Source organism: Phaethon lepturus, unplaced genomic scaffold, assembly GCF_000687285.1.
Source record: "Phaethon lepturus isolate BGI_N335 unplaced genomic scaffold, ASM68728v1 scaffold7111, whole genome shotgun sequence".
Classification (NCBI taxonomy): domain Eukaryota; kingdom Metazoa; phylum Chordata; class Aves; order Phaethontiformes; family Phaethontidae; genus Phaethon; species Phaethon lepturus.
The window spans coordinates 12,424-36,427 of record NW_010519752.1 but is presented as its reverse complement, the minus strand read 5'-3'; the positions used below and the strand labels follow the sequence as shown (position 1 = coordinate 36,427).

At 47.0% G+C, this 24,004-nt stretch overlaps 1 protein-coding gene across 1 annotated transcript; it reads right to left on the bottom strand.

Annotated features, from left to right (window-relative positions):
* Window positions 1–4,984: 4,984 nt before the first annotated feature.
* On the bottom strand, window positions 4,985–23,791 carry LOC104628523 (procollagen galactosyltransferase 2). Its single transcript, XM_010297144.1, has 11 exons — window positions 23,687–23,791; window positions 22,014–22,131; window positions 21,163–21,297; window positions 16,612–16,816; window positions 11,766–11,885; window positions 11,204–11,280; window positions 9,234–9,340; window positions 8,314–8,446; window positions 6,881–7,008; window positions 6,163–6,369; window positions 4,985–5,342 (listed from the first exon to the last, which is right to left on the bottom strand). Exons 1-11 carry the CDS (start codon window positions 23,698–23,700, stop codon window positions 5,066–5,068), a joined length of 1,521 nt encoding a protein of 506 aa, XP_010295446.1. The 5' UTR covers window positions 23,701–23,791; the 3' UTR covers window positions 4,985–5,065.
* Between the last annotated feature and the right edge of the window lie 213 nt (window positions 23,792–24,004).

Below are 24,004 nucleotides of genomic sequence, written 5' to 3'. Positions count from 1 at the left end.
TAACAGTTTTGTACTGGTTGTAACACTGTCAGCGTTGCTGGCATGCTGTACTTTTTTTTAAATTTCTAAAAGTTTTTACGAGGACAGCTTCTCTGCCGCTTCACCAGTGTGGCTGGCAGCGCTGTCCAAGAAAACCCATCTCTCGCCTACGCTACCCGCTGAGCGGCAGCAGCTCATCACGAGCCCCAGGCAGGCCTGTCGCACGCTGCAGGACTGCAACCAGCTGGTCGAGAGCTGAAGGTAAAGGTCAGCAAAGCAAAAGCCACCCCAGTGCGTCAGTCACGCACACGGACCCGCTGCTGCTAGGGAAGGTTTTATGCTATTTTTTGAGCTTTCAATTTAGTGATTTCTGTTGTAACTAACTGGGTAACTTAGGTTATACACAAATTTTACAACTTACTTCTTCATTTCAATGAGAAATCATTCTCTTTTGGGTCACTGAATGATTTCTGCAGCAGGTTAACACAAAAAAAAAAATTCAAGTGTTTCCATCTTTTCCCCATTGTCTCCATGTTTCTTCCTGGCCTCACCCAGTAACTTCCTGGGGCTTTTCCCCCCTGTGCAAAATACAAATGGGTAGACTTTACACCACAGCAGCTTCTACCCTTTAGCACAGCCCCTCTTCCCCGGGCGCTCTCCCGCTGCCGACCTGCCGTTTCACAAGGCCCTTCGGCACTGGGGGAGACTCCAACAACTGCCAAAATCGCACGGTGAGTCCCTGAACCCTGGCAGCTGCCCTTGTCACCAAAGGGCCTCTCGTTACAGCAGCAAAGGCAAAACAAAGATTACCCTGAGCTTATTTTTTTCTACTTAACCTACCTAGGGAGCTAAAACACAACAACAAAACCAACTCGCTTTCCTTCAGGATATATACAATCCATGGGCAAAGCAGGAATTTCATAGTGCCATAGGGAGAGTACAACAGCATTTTCCTTTCTCAAACAAAAGCCAAGACAGAGTTGTTTGTTGGGTTACAAGCCGTCTTATTGCAGATAATAATTTTTAGGGCCTGTCATCATCACCTTTCTTGTGAACTAGCTGCTCTTTCAGCTGGCTTTGTAAAACCTGTTCCTAGCTGCCACTGGTCCCTCACCAGACTCGCTGGGGTGTTTTTTCCATGAGCTGGGGGCTCAGCTCAGATGTTCCACAGCAGAGCAAACAAACACTCTGTCCCAAAGGGAGGGAGAAGGGAAAAAAAAAAAAAAAATGGGGCGGGGGAAGCAGCCCTCCTTGGTCCATGAAGGAGCCTGGAAAATTCTTAATTACCCCTTGCTAACTTCTGCTAACAGAAACTCATTTCCAAGACGTGTGACCGAGTGCATGACACAGGGCACCTCCACCTTCGGGCTGCAGGTGCTTAACCTGGGGGAGGCTCCAGGGGACACCCCCTCCCTGCCCAAGCTGCTCCGCACCCCAGGGCGGCACAGCCCCTGCCCCGTGCCCAGCAACGGCCCTCGCGGCTGGCTCAGGCTGGTGCTCCTGCTTGCGCTTCATTTTGGAGCCCACTAGATGAGCCAAAGAAAAATTAAGTACATGGAAAGTGGAAAAATATCAGAAAAAACACAGAAGTGTTTCAACTGGCTCCTACTTTTCCAAAACACAGTTAATTCTGAGCAGGGCAAAGCCCGGGCAACACCTGCCAAGGAACTGAAAACACAGACAGGGGAAGAAAACCAGCACTTGTCATAGCAGGTAGAAGCACCGTCCATCCACTACATCTTGCATATGAAAAGAAGTAGAAAATTGTGTACATATATATACACACACATATAGGTACGAGAACCATGAGCTAGACTGAGGCCATGTCTGCTCTGAAATGGACACGTTAATTTAATTCATTACATTTATTCTTAATTTGTTTCCTCCCTCCCCTGAAACGGCCATCAAACCCCTTGTACCACTCGCTGCCAGAGTCAACGAAAACAAAAAACACACATTAAAAAAAGCAACCCAAAACCCCAAGGTTGTTGTCAAAATGCTTTTTGTAAACTGCTACTGCTCTACTTAAGGAAACCAAAGTTAAATAAAACTTGGCCTCCCTGAGCATCCAAACCAGCACCACCTCCGGAGAGCGCTCCGGCAGCCAGCAGCTCCGGCCCAGGCGAGGCAACTGGGCTGACGCGTCCACGCAGCAGCTTCACCTGGGATCAGCGCCAGCCGTGTCCCGCCTGCGCTCGCCACGTCCCCGGGGCTCACTGTGCAGCCGGGCTAGCCCAGCGGCTGCAACACGAAGGCTGTGCAGGTGATGCACAGACCTCTTTTTTTATCATTTGAATGAGCTACATGAAGGTTAAAAACGCAGGGGGATGCAAATCCCATTTTTTTAAAATCCATGCTGTATTTCCTGTGTGACGCAGCGATGCTCCTGACCTCCCCCAGGAAGAGACGCACAGACCCCATCCCCAACAGCGAGCCCAGCAGGACCCGGGCACTGCGAGCGGCCCCGAGAGCTGGGACAGCACAACTCACTCCCAGGGTGTCAGCCCCTTGCCCCTCCAGCCCCCAGCACAAAGTCGGGCGTACCATGAGGAGCACCAGGGTCAGATTCAGCCAAGACGTTCATGGAGAAACTGCTTCTATAGGATCATGAGAGGTCAGATGAGGAAGGGCTGGGAAAACCAGAGCTCTTGGCCCGACACAGGGACATCAGCTCCCATGGCTGGGGAAAAGAGGCTGCCCTTGTAGACACAGAGGTGGGTCTTTCACAGAAAAGCTCTGTGAAGGTGGAAGGCATATGCAGTGGTGATGTATATGAACCCAGCGCAACCGTAACGAGCCTTTACACGTAGAGGCAGCCACAGTACTAGATCAGAGAAACACCACGCCAAAGGGACTCACCCCTCCGGCGCTGGCTCATCCCTGATGTTCTGCCAGGTTCTGATGCACGTGCAGGCTAGTGGGCCTGGAAGCCCCGCACGGGTCCTACACCAAGCTGGGACCCCTGCTCCTCTGGTGCACCCTCCCCACCACAGCTTCAGCAGCTGCCCAGCCCTCAAACAGCAGTGCCAAAGGGCCGGAGAAACAGCTACACTGCAAAATCAGCCCCAATCCCAAGGGAACTGGGATTGGAATTTGGGGCATGGTTTAGTGGGCATGGTGGTGTTGGGTCGATGTTTGGACTTGATGATCTTAGAGGTCTTTTCCAACCTTAATGATTCTGCGATTCTATGAAGCATGATGTGACGGAATAACTTATTAACCTGGTACTCATACCCACAGTGACACAAGACAACATGCTGGATGCTCACCAGTTCACAGACGTCCTGCTTCTGAAGGCCACACCAAGCTTCTTACCAGCATCTCAGGGATTGCCACGCTCAACACTGCTTCAAACAAGTCCGACCTGCTCCTCCTACAGCAAGACCTGTGGAGGAAGTGAGAGGGCTGGTCAGAAAGGAGTGACCCAGGCAGTGCGTGGTGGCCCACGGCAGACCTGCTCTCCATACTCACCATGTCGCATGGGCACCTGCTCCAGCCTGGACAGCTGAAGGAACATGGTTCCAGGCGGTAGCTGCAGAACAGGCACATTTATACGGCCAGTGACTCCACGGTAGAGTGACACAGCTGAAAAACTCCTGAGCTGGCCTTTCCCCGCCAGGGCTACTCCCACCCAATGAAGAATACACACAGCTACTCATCTTGCACCAGGTTCTATGTATTATCAGACCGGCTGACAGGTAATAACATGTCTTTAGCAGAAAGCACAACATTGATCAGTAATTATTAAAAACAAACAAAAATTAAAAAAAAAAACCCAAACAAACCAAACAAAAACCAGCCACACATACTCAACTGCACAGATCTGCCAGCAGGTGAGTCTCTAGCTCGCAAGTCCGGGAGGGCCTCCTCCCGCTGCAGCAGCAGCCTGTAGCTTGAGGTCTGTGCCAGCGAAACCTAAGCAGTGTAGTCCGTGATCACCTGGCCTCTGACAAGTGTTTTTAAAAAAAAAAAAAAACAAAAAAAACCAAAAACCCAAACAAAAACGAACGCTATTGTCTGCTGACATGTTAGCCAACAGCAAGCACATCAGAGCTCATCCAAAAAACCAGACGAGTTTCCTCCTCACATGAAAAAAATATCAAGACAAATTGCCTTTCCGTCCTGTAACACGCAATTCTATCGAGGCTGTTGAGAACAGTTGACAACACTAACATTTCTGTAGGTTGTTTTGGTTTTATAAAGATAGTGTCAAGCAGTTCATAACCAAAATTTTAAAATTGAAAGTTCCTAGAAGACCTACACTAGGTTTTAAGGCCTAATTAAACAGGCCTGCAAATAGGTTGTCAGGCTTTGTTTTCCTGAAGGAGCAAATTGGGGAGGAAGGCATGACATGGACTTAACTCCACCTGCGTTCCCTTCAGACAGTGCAGAGACAAATAAAACCAGCAACCTCTGCTTTCTCCGCTAGCTTCCAAGATGCCAAGACATCAGTTCGGGATGGGATCTATCAAGTGTTGAAATTTGCAGAGGGGAAGCCAGCAATCGCTTTCTATAGCAGTGTGATGAGGGGGAAGACACTACAGAGGAGCGCCGCTCCAGTGCACTGAACATTTTTGGAAACCATCTTGATTCTGACAGGGATCCCTTTGAAAAACAAAACCAAATAACCCAAACGCTTGCCTGCAGTTTCTCACAGCAAACAGGGTTATAAAAGCCTACAAACCTACAAGGAGTAACAGTTACACAGCAGCCCAGTTACAGCTATCCAGAAAGGTATCAACACTTGTACACCTCTATATATTAATCTTTATAAATACAGTATTCTACACAAGGAACTGTAGAAAGACGTCATTCAAGGTTATTTTTTTTTAACAAAAGCTTGCCAGGGCTTTTGTTCAGATCTCTGCCTTTTTTCTGCCAGTCTGGAACACTTGTTCTTTTTTGTCCTTCATCTCCCATCCAAGTCCTAGGCGGCTTGGTTAGTTGTCAGGTCCCACCACTGTGCTTTGCCGTCGAAGCAGTGGGAAGGAGACCGCATGAAGAGCTGCTCTACAACTTTCAAGGGTGAAAAGCTAAAGTGTGAGGCAGGTTCAGCTGTCAGCAGAGTCCTGGGGAAAGCAGGCAGTCATAGTTCATCCCTGGAGGACGGCGCGTTGAGAGATGACTGGGAAGGCAAGGCATCCTTGTTCTGGGCGTCGCTATGGATCTTGCCCTGCTGCCGGGATTTCCAGGAGTGTGTTCTGTCCCAGTCAGTTGACACGGTCTCGTTGTCCCAGATCGTAGAGGTCTCTGTGTCGCTGAGGTAGCCTGGCTGCCCTGTGTAGTGGGTGGGGTAGACAAGCAGGGGTTCTGCTGAAAAGGCTTTCAAGTCTCTGGACTCATAGTACTCCATGTACTTCGCTCTAAAGAGGAGAGAAAAATGATCAGTAACAGAGTGAATGTTCACCAGTGCCTCTGGCTATAACTGCGAGATACAAGCCAGTCCACCGAGCAAAGAGGTCCCAGGGAGTGGAGGCACTTCCTGGGTGGAGGCTGACTCTCTACAGCCAGAACCACGTGCCTTACAGCCTCACACAACCTATACAACCAAAGCCTCTGTTACCAGAGACAGCCCACAAGCCCTGCACCAGCAGGGACAACCACCCCTCTGCAGTATGTCTGTCACCTCCTTTGACCTGTGCCAGGAGCTCTGTGGCAAACAATCAAAAAGCACAGGGAGTAGAATCACAGAACAGTTTGGTTGGAAAGGATCTTTCAAGGCCATCTAGTCCAGCCCCTCTGAAGTGAGCAGGCACCTCTTCAACTACAGCACGTTGCTCAGAGCCCCATCCAGCCTGACCTGGGATGTTTCCAGGGATAGGGCATCTATCACCTCTTTGGGCAACCCGGGCCAGGGTTTCACCCCCCTCAGTGTGAGAAATTTCTTCCTTAGATCTAGTCAAAATCTTTCCTCTTTCAGTTCAAAACCATTACCCCTTGTGCCATCACTACAGGCCCTGCTAAAAAGTCTGTCCCCATCTTTCTTCTAAGCCCCCTTTAAGTGCTGGCAGGCTGCAGTAAGGTCCCCCCAGAGCCTTCTCTTCTCCAGGCTGAACAACCCCAACTCTCTCAGTCCCTCACCAGCCAGGCTACAGAAGTGAGACACACCAACATGATCTGGCTTAAGGGCATTCAGCAAGATCCAGCTCATGTCAACATGAGCAAGGAAGGCATGCTACTTACACAGGGTGCTTGTTGTACATGACTGGCAGAAATTCATCTACTGGAAGCATCTTGCTGAAAGGCTCCGCTCCGATGAGTTTCTGAGCCCCTTGGAAAGAGATTGCGTACCCCAGGGTCCAGTACGAGTAATCAGCTTCCACCAGGTTCATGACATTGGGAACTGCTTTCTCAGGTTCCTGCACCTGCATCCTTTTACGGCCAATGTAGCTTAAAGGATGAGAAGACCAAGGGAATTGGAACCAAAGCAAATCTGCAGCAATTAGGACTTCACATCAACCAAAGAAGGGCAAAGGGTCAATCCAAGAAGTAATCCCTGACCAGGCTCACAGATTTCTATCCTGCACCACTCCCCAACACCCATATCCTAACCCAGTGGGTGGCATAGCTGTGAAAGACTTCATAAGGGAGCTAAAATGCCATGGTCCAAGCCCCAGGACTGAGCCATGTCAGTTCCTCTATCACAGCAGCGTCTCCAGACACTCTTTGAGATCAACCAACGCCACCCACAAAGGGTGGTAATGGTACCCAATGGGCACTCCAGCATCAGCCTCCCCCAGGAGGCAGAGCTGTCCTGATGATGGGAAGAGCCACTGAGAAGCCGCTACCACCTTCCCCTGCACTCCAGCATTAACCTGCATCTTGATCATGACACAGCAGGTGCTGCTGACCTCCCCTGCGTGCCCCGGAGTTCCCAGATGGCTGAGGGCCAGTAACTTACATAAGCTCCCAGTCTAGCTGGGCCTGTTCAATGTCATCCATCAGCTTCATGAGCTTCCTTTTAAACTGGTGTTCAAAGCGCACATCGTCTTCAATAACAAGCGTCTTCTCCAGTTCTCTGTTCACCACCTGAAACAAAAGGGTTCAGAAATTATCACAGTGGCACACATGGGCCACTCACTGCACCCCAAAATTGTTGGGGTCCTCCTGACCTGGCACTGCCTTCTAGAGCATGCAGGTAGGGAGGCTGGAGAACCAATTCCAGATTCACAGCTCAGCTGGGAGAGACTGCAAGAGCCAGTGAGAACAGTCCTGAAAACAGCCTGTGGCTGAGCATCTGCAACCTAGAAAAACCCTTCATCTGATGTTGCACCATTTGGAACCCATGAGCATGACCACAGCAACCACTTCCTCAGGGGAATGTGCAGCAGCCTTTGATGCCAAAGCCACTGTTCAGAAAAACCTCCTTGTTGGAAGAAAGTGTTCCTCGAGTCTGTGAAGGAAAACAATCCAGCGTATCCAAAGTCTGGCTCTGACGACTTAAAGGAACGCACATGCAGAGGCATCCTGCATGTGAGTTCCCATGTTACCTGACTGCTGGCCATTTAGAAATCTGAAGCCTGACTTCTCGTGACTGCAGTCACTCCTGCTGGCTCTAGGCTGTTTGGATCTGTAACCTGCCCTGTAGCTAGTACCCCTGAGAGCAGCGAGCTCTCTCACACATCTGTACAGGACCCTGCACCAGGAGGTGCAACCCTCATATTTTTGTCATATTTGGGCAACCGCTGCCATTGCCCAGTCGTCTTTTAGTACCAAGTCTTTCTCCCTGCCTCCACCACATCTCACTCGAAACAATCCCTCCTGTTGATGTCGGGCTGTGTAACGCCAGTGTCACTGCACTTGAGAAGGTCTGGGCTGTGCTGGTCAGAGATGACAGCTTTTACCACCCAAGCAAGATCTCTTAGCTCAGGTAACAGAGGTCCCTACTGTTAAGAATATTTCTGAAATGCCAACTCAAAAAAGCCGATCAGCAGAGTTACCAGAACTTGCTTCAGTCCAGATGCAGAACAAGGGGAAAACCCAGGAGGTTTTTTTTTTTAAATGGCATTTGTTCTTCAAAACCTTCTTCCTTTCTCCTAAGCAAACTTGCTCCAAGCAGGCTATTGGATGCTTTGCAAAAACAGTAATGAAAATATTCTGATAAAAATCACTCAGAACTGTGATGAGAAAGCAGAGATGAGAAAGCTGAACACTACGTTCAAGAAAACCCCTGTGCTTGATCCCTTACAAACTGAGGAAAATGGTTCCATCCCACGCTTCCAGAAACCTGCACTGTATTTGATGCTCTGCCCTACGACTGGCTGTGCACCTTCCTGTTGCACCTGCCCACAGCACCTTCCCGCAGGAACCCCAAGGCACCCACAAACTCCTTACCTCCTTCCAGATGTAATAGTGACTAAGGAAGCAGCCAATCTCTCCCCTGGTTAGTGGCCTGGAGGAATATGGGTCCCGGTAACCCGGGAGCATATCGATGCTGAGAGCTTTGAGCTGACTTGTGTTCAGTGCTCTGAGAAAGAGAAAATATCTATCATCATTTTTTAAAAAAGTAAATTCAAATCAGACACAGACACAACATGGGAGATGCTGCTTCCAAAGAAAAGCTGTATCTCAAGAAATTCTGCACTTGTTTCGCTCAAAAACCTGGAGAAAAAATAACTTCTTGATTTACATTTCTAAATCAAGCTGACAAATTCTATCTTTAACTCTGCCAACAACTTCTTGTGGGACCATCAACTTGTCGGGTGCTTGGCTTAAATTATTTTTCCAAGATGTCTTGATGGGTACCCAAGTCTCAAAGACCACTAGATGGCAATGTGGGTTCCTAGCTCCCTGAGGCCTTTTTGCAACTCGCAGACCAAAAATTTCTGCCTTGATTTCTCATTATAAAAAGGTCTCAACACACCTTAGAGTAAGCTTGGGAAGGGCCATGTCTGGGTTAACACTGTAGCATACCAGCTTTGTAGTATGGTGGACGATCTTCCCAGGAGATAATTGCTCTCAAACACTTTCACTGCTGACTGCTTTTAACTGTGTGTAAGCGTTGGAGTTCACAGAAATCCGTGTGATTTTAACCCCATTTTCATCTTAATCTGAACCACACTCTTGCAAGAGAAGAAAGAAACAAAGCAAAACTGCCCCAAACAGACTGTTAGGTAAATAAAAGTGATATTCACCTCCCCCGTCGGCCCACCCTTCCCCACCAGAAGGGAGCTCAGGGCATCCAAAGAGATGGTGTTAAGCAGTTATGCACAACCCGTTCTTTGCAAACATTAGCAACCCCAGCCGAGACTCACTTGCCATCCACAGCCTCCACTATCTTGACTGCAATCTCCTGCTCATAGAGAGTCCGCAGCATCCGATCCCGCCTGTCCTTCCGACGCTTCAGATTGATCATGAAAATCTAGGTAGAAGAGAAAGACATCGGCCTCCTGTCTTGGGAGTGAGGAAGAAAAGGGAATCCTGTTCCATTCTTCTCCAGCAGCCCCAGTGGAAAAGCAGATCTTATGAAAATACCAGGTGTGTTTTCATTCCAGGTTGCTTAGAATTTGTCAAAAAATTGGGAGTTGGTTTTGCGTTGAAAGCTTAGAGGCTTGTTCTCTGTCCAACAACTACTTTTTATAGATGTCCACAGGGGAAAGTCACTCTTCAAGGATAAAGAAAGGTGAGAGGAGACAATTTACAGCCACGTCTATAATCTCCAAAGATGTAGGATGTTTTGATTTATATTAAACACAGAGTAATATGGCCATCTCCAGCTTTAGCCCTAGAGGAACACCGAGTTTCTCCACAATGCTGTCACTGCCTGTATTTAGGATTATCAGCGGGGCCACCATCCAAGTACAAAGACATGGTAAAGAGAGGATTTTTGTAATTACTTCAGGTACTGAAAACCCGCTGCTACCCCTGCCAGAGCAGAAAGCCTAGCAGAGAGCCAAGACCAGGAACAGAGACGCGTGGGCAGGGCTCAGGCCAAGCCTTGAGGAGACAGACTCTCTGGTGGAAGGCAGAGGACCGAAGCCCTCATTTGTAGGTAAACTGCAGAGGGTCAGGGGTATTTTTCAGTCCCAGGCAGACAAGTACAAGTGCAGCCTTGTAGCCTGTGGAGCAAAACCTCATCCCAGTAAGAAGCGGATCAAATTCCAGGTCAGTACAAATGCAAAAATAATAAATTGGATAAATAAAGCGCAGCCACAAAGGACAACATGGAAAAAACCTACACCAGCTGTGTCCTGAACACAGACGCTCAAACACACATAGCCAAATCAGGCTCAGACTTTACGAGTCACATAAACAGATGTAGCAGAATACACCAAGAAAACAAAGGCTCCCCTGATCCCCACAACTCCCCCGGTCACGGTGCCACTGCCACCCTGGCAGCTGCACACACAGGGGTGCTGGCTCTGTGAATAACAAGGACGCGGGTTAATTAAAGTACAGCAGATCCCTCTCCAGCCTCCTCCCCTCAATGCCCACTCTCTCCACAACATGAGGCAGAGTCAGGAGAGGAATTTCTGCAGGGTCTTGGGGCACTTTCAGTGTCAGCAACCATCTTTTTAGTTCACTTTTACTTAAGGCCATAGCAGAAAAATGCAGCAACCAAGCAAGGCAGCGGGAGAGCTGCCCCAGTAAGGAGACATGGTTTTCATCACTCCTGAACGTACTCAGGTTGGGCTTAGAACCCAGCTGAAAGAAATCGTCCCCCTCTGTCACTGGAACACTGGAGAGGTTTCCCAAAAGACCATTTTTTTATCACAGAATGGAAGCACTGCCAAGCTGCTCTGCAGTCAGATGTAGAGGAAACACCACAAGAACTGGAGAGTTAAATAACTTGTTTTCCAGCCTCATTTCTGCCATCTCCTCCCAGCTGGATTAAAACATCCACAGCAGCAAGACAGGAAGCCCAAAGATTTGCTGGGCACTGCCCAGGCACACAAACCTGCACTTCTAATCAGGGGTCTTGTAGCAGGTACATAAGGGGTCACAGACTTGACTGGCCTCGTTTCCCCACAGCAAATGCCAGAGGGAAAGAATGCTCCCTGAGCCCGTTCCCTTCTGCTTCCCTGAGCTCAGCATTTTACCCCAAATAAGGATGGCTATTTTCCCCTTGCAAAAGCTGTAAGTCCAAAAGATGAGTGATTGGGAGAGAGCTAACTATGTGAAAAGATACTCTACTCCAAGGGAAACGGCTAGAAGCTCAGCTACAGGGAGAACCAGGTCCTCTAGGTGGGAAGACAAGACAGTAACAGCAAAATAGGTTCCTTACTTCATCAAATCCCATCTTGTCAGGGTGCTTCGGAGGAACAGAGACATACTGAGAGGGTTCAATGGGAGGGCGATCGACTGAAAGAGAGGAGAGATGCCAAGCATCACCTTCATGTACAAGCTGCATCGATATAACGTATCTGCATGTGTGTTTATCACTGGGCCAAAAGCCCCAGGGAGCTGGGATGTGAAGTCAGTGCAGGAGAGGGTATAGCAGAAAGCATCCACGTTGCAAGGCAGAAGCCAGCAGCCATGTGCCAGACAGACCTCATGACAAAAACAGAGTTCTGCAGCATCCTTTCTACATTAAAGATGCATTTTTGCATTTGATCTGGGGAAGTTGAGGGATTTTTGTGAATGGGGTTGACCTGACCATGAAGTGATTACATCGCTAGGTAGAAAAGCAGTGGAAGACGGAAAACTGCCTATCAAAACAGTACGAGAGCAGTCAGATCAGGATGCAGGCTCCCAAGGGGAAGAGAGCTGGGCTGCTGGCAGGAGAGCTCTACAAACATTAACTTGGGGGGCTGGGGGGTCCATCATGGGAGGGCACAGGAACTTACTCATAGCCTCGATTAATGTGTGCACAAAGTTCTCAGTTTCTTCTTGCAGCGTCTGGTGGGATTTCAGGGGCATGGGAAGGAAACCATAGTGTTCACGGTTGCAGATGAACATCTGGATTCCTGGGGGTTGCAAAAAAACCCAGAAATTAGAATCAGGTCTTTTACCAGTGGATTTTGCTGCTCTGTTGCTACATAGCCACAATCAACCTTATGCCACAACCTTCAGTCCCAAAAAGTTCTGTTTCACGAGCAAACAATTCAAAACCATCACAATGCCATTTTCTGTTTTATTTGGCTGGCAGCAAGCGGCCTCTCCTGTGAAATCAGTTTCCACTTGCTCCCTAAGAGCAGGTATTTTTAAGTGCAATCAGTTTTCTCCTAGGAGAGACTGGGAAACCCCCTCTTAACCCAGAGAAAGAGTCTTTTTTGGCCTTTGCCTTCACGCTATGAAAACAATCCTACAGCAGAGGGCACAGCTGGCCTTTAGAAAAGCAGTGTATGATGCACACAGCAGGTCTACTGGGTAAGTGGGGAGTACCACAGAAACCCCTAAAACCCCACCTGCACTGCTCAGACCTGGCACCTTCACAGACACAGACGCAAAATCCCTTCACAGACCCAGATCCAAAAGCAGGAACAGGTTTTCACCCTCCGAGTTACACCAGCCTCAAGCAATGCCATCGCTGGCACGGAGCCAAACGGGTTCCCACCTACAGCTGGGCTGAAGGAGAGGCAGTGGCGACCCGAGGACCCTCTGGGCAAAGAGGGGTGCGGGTCTACCAGAGCAGGCAGCCTTCGAGGGGGAAAAACTGAAAAAACCCCAGCGTGGCTAGGGGTGATGGAAGCTTTTGTCTGAGCTTTGCAAGGATTGTCTGTCAGACTGCAATGAATACGGAATGACTCTTCCAGGGTGGAGGAGCCAAGTCTGATCCCCCGGCTTCAACAGCACACCCTTGGCCAAATGCAGGCCCAGGCAGTTCAGCTCCCTTGGGATCACACGGGATGAAGTGGCAAGGCCCAAGGCATCAGTATGGCTGCAGCGTCTGTTACTAGTCTAGCACGGAATTCAGTCTGGGGTTTGCAATCAAGCATCTTCCTGCTTTTCTTTGCTTTGGCTAGAAAATAAAGATAACATATTTTCACCTGTGCTTGCAAAGGACTTCGAGGAATATATATGATAACCACCTTGGAAGTGGCAAGTCTACCACCAAACATGGTCCTTTCCTCTCCAGGACTAGTTTTTAGTGTGCCCTCAAGATTAAAAGAAAATCCTAGAGAGAGACACCAGCAAGGAGAAAAAAATGCTTTCAAAAAGAGGTGATGAGGTAACATCCTTCTACTCAAAAGCTTTTGCAACTGTTTGTTCAAGTAGCTGAATGTGAAGGTGTGAAACAAAAAGAAGATGCAAAGCTGCTCCTTGGAGCAGATGCCTTTGCAAGGGAGAGACCCATCCACTGTTGAGCTTGTTCACTGGGAACGTCCCAGCAACATGTGATCCGTGAAGCACTGTTCCCCCCAGACTGACCAAGCATCTGCTCACTATCAGCTGTAACTGCAGCAGCACTGGGCCTGATGTCACATCAGGCAACACACTCAAAAGCTACCTCCAGAGAAGCCAAAGGAAAATATTTCCCTTGTTTTTCATTGAGCTCTGGTAAGATCCTTTATTAATTAACCACAATCTGAAAGCTGTTAGAACCCATACAACTGACCAAGCAGATTTAGAAAAAAAAAAGCAAACCTGCCTTTTTCTTTCTTTCTTTTTTTTTTTTTTTAATGAAGCAAGCACAACGACCCCTCTCCCTCTAGAGAATAAATGAAAAACCGGCACTACCTGGTGCGTTGATGCTTTCATGTTTTAGTCCCCCTAATCCCTGGTATTTTTAGCAGAGCAGAATTGTCTGCATTAATGACTCTGGTGTTTCTACCATTTTAAGTTCTGCAAGTAAATTGCTGGCTACACTACTTGCCAAAACACATTCAGCTGTCAGATGCAATTTAGGTAAATGGCAGAATGAAAAATACTACCTGCTGACATTAATGGATTTGGCACTGATCTAATCAACTAATCTTATCTGCCTCACTGATCTCCGTTCTTACCTTCCGCTGGCTTAAACACAGTTAATCTCCATAGATTCACACCAGTATTTTTGTTCCTTCTGGGATAAAAGCTACTCTAAGGTGGTAAAGCTACCTTAAAATGGGGAAGGGGACTTGCTCTCCAGCTCTGTTTTTATAATAAAATAAACAATTGCTACAGGGGACAGAAAAGCTATAGACACTTGTATTATTATTAGCCTTTGTAAGCCAGTGACCAGGATTCAGAGCCATGCTCTAAACACACAGCCGTATTTTAAGCAACCTCAATTTCCCCCACATCCCTGTGGCCAGACCTTCCTGCTGGCTGGCTCTAGGTCTTCAGAGCCTCAGGCTGAAAAGAAGCTCAGGAGATCTGGCTGGCTAAATGCTATCTGGTGAGTGCAAGGGGCTCTACGGAGTCCACCTTTGCCAATAAAACATCACACCAAGTTTTGTTCTAGGTCAGTACTCCCATCACAGGCCACGTCCTCTCAGCAGAAGTGGGATGGTCTCTTTGGAGCATCACAAAACAGTTGCTCTGAGCAGTAGATTCACTGTTGAAAAATTGATGGTTTGATCTGAGGTGTTAAGTGCAGTAGTTGGCCTGGACAAAAGCCAACATAATTTATGACTTCAGGGAAGTAACTGAAATCACTCCTAAAAGGAGATTACCTCAAAGTCCATACATTTTTCATATTTCTGAATTTGGATGTCATCCTTTTATCCTGGGTGACAAAACTCAGCCCAGGACACAAGCCAACAATCTGAGCAGATCGACAGGCTTTGCTGAAGCAAAGCCTTTCATGTCATGGGTCAGTCCTGAAGAAGCTAAAGTGTTCTAGGATGGAAGGAAAAAATGATGGGTTTGAATTCTTGAAATACTTCTTAGGCAGCTGGAGCTAATGAGATGCAGTTAACACACTCTCAGGATGCTGTATTTCTGGGAAGGCCAGAAGGAACAAGTAGGGCAGGTAGATCTGAAGGAGCCTGCTTTGCTATCCTGACTTAAACCTCAATTCTCCTCTGGAGCTATTATACCAATGTCCTGACTCTGAAAATCAGGGCCCCAAAGATGCCCTGCAAATTCACATCTCCCCTCTGCCTCCTAAGGCCTCAGCTCTTGCTGCCTCTCCTCGACCATTCATCTGTCTCACTTGATGCCCATCATCCTCTCATAACTGAGTTTTAAAAAGCCCTGCTTAATCTGGCAAGACAACGCCATCTTTTTCAGCACTGTCAAGAACTTCAAACCAGAAAGGTCACCAAAAGGAAAGCTGGTGGCTGCTTGGCTGCTCTGGAAATGGTGAGAAAGGCAGTCTTCTCAGCCTGTCTCTTCTGCAGAAGAGACTGCCAACAACAACAACAACAACAAGCTATACTTCTTCACTCCACTTTCTCTCTGCTTGTCTGTCCCCAAAGAACAGCCCTTCCTTCTCCCTTTAACTTTGCCTCTTTTACAGAGGACAGATAACACCAGCTGCACACCACTCAGTAGGGAAATGTTGTTTGTGGGTCCTCTAATTCACCTCAGTAAGCCAGCAAAACCAGTCATGAAGCTCTGAACAGCAGTGCATTTCACTGGTGCTGCTGAGGTTTCATCACTCCCTTTTTCCTTTAGAAGGCCCCAAACTTTCCCCATTTCAACATAGCAGGGCAAAGAACACCACAGATGGCCATTAAAAACATACCCTTCCCAGGAGCTCCTTTCAGCTCTGACACGGCTACATACAGGTCTTGCCACCCAGGGCTCTGGTGAAGACAGAATACCCACCAGATCCACTCTCCAAAAATAAACAGGACTAAACATGCTCACCACAATTACAAGCAGGAGTAGCAGCAGCCGCACGCACTTAAGAGACAGTGATTTCTCTGAGACACGCAGAGCTCTCTGCAGACACCAACAGCCATTCCAGGCAAAGGAAGAGGACACTGAGGTGGTGACTTGGCCTGAAAGGACTCCTGTATTTCAGGTCTAACTGAAGTCCTCCCACTGTCCGGTAGGAACTGATCCCAGCATCAGCTGGAGCGGTACTCCTTTTCTCTCCGCTGTGCCCCAAGGATCTCAGCGCTCAACTGGTTCTCCAAAAGTACAATGTCAAGTATGCAGAGATTTTACTGCTTGCACATCAGCTCTAACCTGCTCTTGCCTGCAAGAGATTTCCTCTCAGCCCAGCCCACAGGCTCCACATCATTCCCCTGAAAGCTGCACTGATTTTGCTTTCAAAAAAAAAAAAAAAAAGACGACAAAACAAAAAGCCGCTACCTCATAGACAATTCCCGCTGAGCTGCCACGAAGCAAAGCCTCATCAGCACTGTGGGTAAGCAACTTGGGTTTTGTTTGCCATAAGGGCTGCTACGTTTAAAAAGAGTCTCTTGCCCTCACCCCCTTCCTCACGGATCTCCTGGAAGTGGTAACTTTATATACCTTCCCTGCAGACTTCAGAATACCTTCCACCCTCACAGCATTCACCTGCGTTCACTGCTGCCTTGTTGTGACACAAATCAAGGGTGGACACCACACATTTTGTCTCTGAAACACTACCCCAGTCCCAAGAATGGCTCCCATGTCTTTTGAAGCTAGCTGTGATTCAAAACTGCATTGCCAGGCACTTGCTGCTGGTTATTTCTGACCAGATCCGAAAGAGGAAAGCGAACAGGGTCTTAACTCACCACTGAAGTTAACATAGGACTTTTGGCCTGTGAACTCAAAGCAGAGGTCTGCATGTCTCTACCAGTGAATCCTCCCCAGTAAAGGCTCCAGACATACCTGCTTGGCGACTGGAGAAGGCAAAGACCATGATATCATCAAAGCTCCACGTGTAGTCCTGGTGAGGGGGGTAGAACATCAGCTTGGTGGAGGCCTCTTTCCTCAAGTCAATAAGGAAGGTGGAATGAATCATCGGGACAGCAAAACAGCCTGTCCTCTTCCATTCCCGAATCAGGGGATAATCCAAGGTCCTTTTGTAATAGCCCTGCAATCACAAGGAGGGAGCTGCTTGTTACAGGAGATTTCTGTTTCATAGATGGTCCTGAGCAAAAGCTCTCACCCTTAGCCCTCCCCAGCAGAGATAGGTCAGTGCTCAAGTCTCAGATTTTTAAGTGTCTCCCATTTGCAAAGGGCTCAGTCAAGTATTTAGAAACGATTTCCATCCCAAAAGTTAAAACTTGATCTTCTCTCTCCTTTTTAGCAGCTATTGGAAATCCAAGCCATTCCATTGCAGAATTCCCTTGCAATACAGCTTCAGACCTCAGACTATTTTCTCCTGGCTCTTCAAAAACCCTTTTTGCACATAAACTCTCAGGTCTGACCCTGGAAGCTGCTGAGCATCCATGACATCCTCCATGTTCAACAGTCACAAAGGACATTCAGTGTCTCACAGAATAGGACCTGCAAATTATTTCTGACCATGACTAAAAAAAACCCCAAAAAACCAAAAAACATTTCCTTCACTGCAGCAAAGACATCATCTCAGTCTCCATCAGCTGTGTGAGAACCTCTGCTTCCTCCATCCCAGGGCAAGCAGGTTTAATACTCACTCCTGAGCTCTCTCCAGTCTGGGGGAGGCACTTCAGGCAGCTCCCTTCTCTGTAACCACGAGCTTTGCTAGCCTTCCAGCACTGTGGGTGCAACACCCACGTTGTGCGGCTCACAGCTGGTTTTGCAGGTGCAATATGTCTGAAGCCATCAGATTTGGAAATAAATGCACTGAATTCCTCCAGAAAGAAAATCCTAACATACCAATTAGACATCTAGACACAGCTGACAGTTGAATCCAGAGTAGATTCTGGTCTTTACAGAAACGATGAGTCACTAAATAAGTTAAAGTTACTTTTACGTTATATTTTCCATGAGCATTCTAGCAACAGCTGAACAAATCACTGCAGAACCACTTTACCCTGCTTTTGTGTAGAAGCATAGTGTGGTGCATCTGTTTATGTATCTGTCGATCCTCCCCTCTGTCCTTCAGATATCTAGTCCTCACAGTATGGTCAGAAGGTATCTCAAACACAGTCAGTCTGATTTTCAGGAAAAAGAAGAAAGCGGGTAGAGACCTTACTAGCATTCCCACTGAAGGAAGGGTTAAGACATTCAACCTTTAACAGACATCTGAGAATGCCCACAGGTAAAAGATGCTGGAAGCTAATTTTTCCTCCTCCAGTCACTCACTACAGGGTTTTGGGGCTTTTCACCGCTCATAAATCATGTGCCGTCAAGAAAGACTCCAACTTGTCAGCACTGTTGCTGTGCTCTCCTAAGGTTAGCTTCGTGACAACCAAATGTCAAGCTGTCTGGAGCTGGGTTTGGCTTGCCATTGCTCTGTGCCGGAGGCCGTGTTTCAGGGTGTGCTCCAGCTGCTACTCCCTCCCCAAGTCCCCAGGGAGAAGAAGGCTCAGAGCATGAAACTGCAGGACTATGAGCACAAAAACAAGAAGCAGCAACTAAGAGAAAAGAAAAAAAATCAAGTGGGAACTTTCCCGTTCTTTTGAGCAGCCTTTTTCACCAAATTCTGCAAGATGCATTTGCTGGTAGTTTTTTCCCCTCTCCTTTTCTCAGCTAATGGTGGTAATGACGGAAATTTACTGCCGGAGAGGTAACGCTAGCGGCCCGGCTGAGGCTGGTGCACACAGACAGAGGTCCACTTCAGGCTGTGGAGCAATGCTGATTTACATCAGTGGAAAACCTGGCTGTCTCAGGACTTAACCTTAAAAACTTAAAGGACAATGCCTTTGCTATGAAGTTTATATTCCGTTTTAAAACAAAAATGGAAACAAGTAAACACACACCTATCTTTCTATCTATCTATTTACTTCACAAGAATTTGGAAAGTTCAGGACTTTTTCCTGCTATTTCTATTCAGTTAGTTAGTCTGAACTGTGGAACTCCTTGCCATAAGATGGTGTGGGTGCCAAGAAAAGGATTTAGATAGTGATTTCTGTAAAAGAAAAAAAAAAAATCACCGAGAGCTTTAAAGACAAAGACCTTCCTCAAGAATTCCTAGAGAAGGATATTGCCAGAGGATGAAAAAAATATTCTGGGGAAATATCGTTCACTTGTTTGTTTGCCATGTTCTTATACTATTCCCTAGGCATCTGCTGGGAACCGCAGCTATCAAACATACCTCTGAACCCACATGGTGCAGTTGTTATGTTTTCACTTTGCCTGTAGTCCCTACTTGTGCCCTTAATAGCACTGGGAAGAATGATGTTTTACATCAGGTAAATAGAAGAAGGGGAGGGAATGGAGTTTGCTCTTTGTTTCACCACTCCAGCAATAATGACAACAACTAGTATCTGGTTAGCTTGCTGGAATAAAGCAAGAGGGTAGGGAATGGCAGGACCATAGAGCCTCTCTGAAGGACTCATATTCACATGCCCCATGGAAGCTCAGGCTTAAACACATTTGCGCAGCAGGGCAAGCTTACCTTTAAGAAGGAAAGACAAGACTCAAGGATGGAAGGAAAATGGAAATCCTGAAACTTTCCAGGGCAAATGTGGGCAAAAAGCGAAGTTTTCAAGACAACAGAACCCCTGTTCCTATTCTAGGAGACATACAGCTTAGGATCCTGCCTCCCCAAAGGATGACAAAACACATGCTGGCAGCAGACTAGAGAACAGGTCAAAAACCTGATATCATTATTGAGGTTTACCTCTGGGCTAGGAGAAAAAGCATTAACTACCGTCCCCAGCTCAGCTTGAATGTCTTAGTCCATCTAGCACTTAGTCAAGAATATTTCAAGGAAAAGAGTGAAAAACAGCAAAAAACAACTGTAACGATAGATCTGCCCTTCTATACATTTGATTCTCTTACCGAAATCCCTTTACGGACATGGTGATTGTCTGGGTTTGGCTGGGATGCAGTTAATTTTCTTCACAGCAGCTCATACGGTGCTGTGTTTTAGACTGGTGACCAGAAGAGTGTTAATAACACGCCGACATTTTAGCTGCTGCTAAAGGCCTTCCCTGTTTCTCTGCTCCCCTCAGCAAACAGGCTGGGGTGGGCAAGGGGTTGGGCGGGGACATAGCCAGGACAACTGACCCCAAGTGACCAAAGGGATTTTCCATGCCAGGTCGCAGCTCGCTCAGCAGTAACACTGCAGGGGAGTTTTTCCCCCAAAGTGCTCAGGGAATGGCTGGGCATCGGTCTCCTGGTGACAAGTGACTGTTTTTGCCCCACTTGTGTGTTTGGGTTCCCCCCCCCCCCCTTCACTTATTAAACTGCCTTTATCAACCCACAACAGTTGCTTTTGGGTTTGGTTTGGTTTTCCCCCTGCTTTTGCCCTTCCAATTCTCTCCCCCGTCCCTCTGGGTGGGAGCGAGCAAGTGACTGAGTGGCGGCTTACCTACCCCCCAGGGTCAACACAGCAGAGTGATGCGGACCAACCTGTGAAGTGATAGCTCAACCTCATTCTGGCTCTAAAAATAACGCTATTTCTACTAGACAATATCTTTGTATCTGATACTTTCTGCAGTGTATGTGATTTGAGAAAGTAACATGAAACTCTAATTTCTAGGCTCAGCCCTTCTGTCCTTTCTACCGATACCCTTTACATACATTACTTCAGCACACATGCGCACACAATTCCTTCAAGGCAAAGGGTGTTGCCTCACTACATAAATCTCGTTCATATGTAAGAAAAATAACCTATACACAATGGAGAGCTGTAGAAAGAAAAGCAAATTCCTCTCAGATTAGCATCACTATCTAGGAAAACTAGTCTGAAATTACATACTGAGAGTTTTAAGGCCATTACACAAACATATGGAATCACCTCAGATAAATTCTGGTGTGCGTATTAGTATTTTTTATGTAGTTAGTGGGATTGTATCACTTCCCAGGACTTTTAGCTAAGCAAGCTCAACTTCCTCCAGATTCAGCTTTTTCAAGTGAGGAATCCCAGATAAGGAAGCAAGTTTCAGTTATGTGCCTGCACAGCCAATGCAGAACACAAATTGCTTTGCTCATACCTACAGCTTGGTTCGAAAACAAAGCCTGAAAAAATTAGACTGCAATGTCCTCTCTACCCTTATTCTCAGATTACCTATAAATGTGCAGAATTTTCCCAAAGATACCCACCCAAGCTTTGGGATGCCGTCACTGAGAGGCGCAAGCTGAGACAACTGCATGACACCACCACCCTCGCTACATGCCAGCATCACCTCTGCAAATCTCAGAAATTGTTTTCAGAAGGACACTCCAAAAGCAGATGGGAAAGCCCACAGCACAGAAATGATGCCCACTGCTTCACAGACACAAGGCAGGAGGCCTTTGAAATCATAGCTTGCACAGTCACCCAGCACCGTTCACGCAGTCACTTGCCTGGGGGGTGATGCCACACCAGAAGTTAGAGTAGAGAGAGCGAGACTCGAGCATTGGTGCCACCAATGTCTTGTTTTCTGCTATCATCAGGCTCAGGGTTTGTGGGTTGGTCAGTAAGTTATCTGCATCAATAAACTAGAGAAGGAAGAGGGGAAGAGAAAAATAAATTTGTTGTTAGATGAAACACTATGCTTCTCCTGACACTTTCTTGGGAACAAGGCAGCCAGAGGCATGAGGTTAGCAAAAAGCACCAAGCTGGTGGTTTTGATACCATAGGACACATCTCTCTTATAGGTAAGCTATGAGATGCGGAAAGATGCAGAGCTTCCCTCTGACTCCACAGAACATTACTGCAGCACTGGGGCAATGGAGCTGCAAGGGGAAATAACATTGCTGAAAATTCAGGGCACGTTTACCCTGTGAAGAGCATCAAGAAGAACTCTTAAAAGTTGGCCTTATACCCTCAGCTTGTTCAGAGGCTGGGAACACCAGAACACCACCATTAGCTGCTGCTGCAGTGACCAAAGGCACGTGGCATCTTTCCACATCTGTTGTGTGGAACTATTTCCCTTACATTTCATGAAAAATAGGTGGGGTTTCAATCTGGGGGACCCACCACCAGGACTATAGTCAATCCTGACCCCCATGTAGAAAGCCTTGGGCTGACCCAGGGACTTACCCCCTAGATGCAAAGTCTCTTGCTCATCAGACCAAAAAATGACACACAGCAACTCACTGCAGAGAACTTTGATATTGGGGCTGCCAAAAAGTTTCCTCTCCATCTAAAGACAGAGCGACTACCTGAAAAGCTTTTGCCCGAGGACAGTTAATAAATCAAACCTTGTATTTACCAGGATGTAGTCTGACCACTTCTCTCGTGCGGCGCGCAGAGCAGCCTGTCGGAGTTTCATCACGTGAGTGAATCGGGAGCTTGGCCAATGTTTTGGCCCAATTTCTTCCGGGTAGGACCTAGCAAAATAAACAACAACAAAAAAATGACTGCAACCCATGTCTGGGCCCTATTACACTAGTTTAAAAAAAAAAGTTCCCTTGCTGTCTTTTTTCCAAAAGACAAACAGTGTTAAGAGTCACCTCAGGCAACCCAGGAGAGGTTTTGAGGAAAACGATTCCAAGTTTCGTGCTGGCATGTGTACCCAAGGCACTGGAGAACAAGTAGCGCTGCAGCATTTCCTGCCGACCAAGCGGCCACAAGCCAAATAGCACTGTCAAAACCAGGAGTTTCTTCTGCAGCAGGCAGGTCCTCACCTGACGTAAGCAGAGGTTACTCCACCAAAATAAACTGAAACCGATTTACCTTATCTGACCCTCTGGTAGAAAGTCATCTGTCCTCTGCTAGGCTTTAAGTTGAAGGCTATAAATACAGCTTCCTTAAACCCAGTAGAAACAACAGAGCTGAGGATGCGAAGATGAAGGCAATTTGCATTCCCTCAGGGTCTGAGCATTATTAGTAACTGCTAACACATCCTGATAACAGCTCTTAAATCTACAAACACCCAACCCCATGAGCCCCATCATATGAGCAGTTATGTGCATGGTTCCGTTTTCAGGATCAGGTCCAAAAGCAAATGCTTTGTAACAAAGATGGAATAAAAATTCAGGACTTTGAAACACTGCCAGCATAAGCCAGTGAAGGAGCTAAGAACTTCAAAAACTTTTTACAGAACTTAAAAAAAGCCAAGTTTGACAGGATTAAAAAAACTCAATTCCAATGAAAGTATTAAAAAAAGGCAATAAAACACGCATTCCCTGTGAGTTTGTACCACAAATGCCCCACCACTGCACTGAGGACCCTGAAAGAAAAGCAAGCCTAAAGAAAGAGGAAAGTGATGTACTTTTCCCTGATGGAAGAAATAGAAAATAGAATAAAACAAGGAACAGCCAATCTTAAAAAAAAAAAAAAAAAAAAAAAAAGGCAATAAAAACCCAACACACACAATTCTTTCACTTTGAAATTCTGTGTATAAATAGGTGTTGCCCTTAATTCCTTAAAATAGGATTCTCTTTAAACCTAACATCATATTTCAAAGCAATGATCCTGCAAGTCATGTAAAGGCACAATACACTGGACTAAATCTAGCTCTCTGGCTCAGTACTTACTGAATATCTGATGTCTCGGACAGAGCTTTCATAGACACTATGGGAATGGGCTATGACGTCTCTGCTTCCTTGCAAATAAAGAATGACAGTTTTTATTCCCTGTAGCTTTTAATGTGATTTGTTTACCATGCAAAGAGAGCAGCTGCAGATGCTAAATAACTGAATGGAAAATGCTTTCTTCTCCGAAGTGCTGCATGAGTTGCTTCACTGAAGTCAGAGACTTTTTTTATGGGCTCCATAAGAACACAATTTTAATGGGACAGACCCCCCACAAAAAAACCCAAAACCAAATCCACATTTTAATGCTTTGGACATTTGGTACATCTCCCGGTTTGAAAACAGAAAACCTAGAAAATCTGACATATACACCAAACAACTTTAGTCAGCCCCTCCCTGCAGTACTCACTGGGGGTCTTCCATCGGCCTCCACTCCACATCGTGGTAGAGGTTCTGCACGTTCTTCAGCCACTCTCTAAGGATTGCTGTGGTGTTATCAACGTTGTGGTCAGTGGCCGCCCTGGCAAAATGAGAGCACAGAGAGCCCTGTTAACACATGATTTAGGTCCTTTGCCTTTTCCCAGCTGGTAAATGAGTCAAACAGAGGCAGGACCTATTTCTTACAGGCACATCCAGCTACTGGCAGAACTCAGGGCAACTCCACAGATGTGCAAGCCCTTGCTAAGGCTCACAGCAGAGCTCCACTTCCCCACAGAGCACCCCCGTC

What these genes read in the sequence shown, in the direction of transcription:
- LOC104628523 (XM_010297144.1), bottom strand. An exon ending in CTTCTCCAGTCGCCAAGCAG is followed by an intron (nt 11,886 to 16,611) that starts GTATGTCTGGAG and finishes TGCAACCCCCAG; the next exon opens with GAATCCAGATGTTCATCTGC. An exon ending in ACTATTACATCTGGAAGGAG is followed by an intron (nt 7,009 to 8,313) that starts GTAAGGAGTTTG and finishes CTTTTGTTTCAG; the next exon opens with GTGGTGAACAGAGAACTGGA.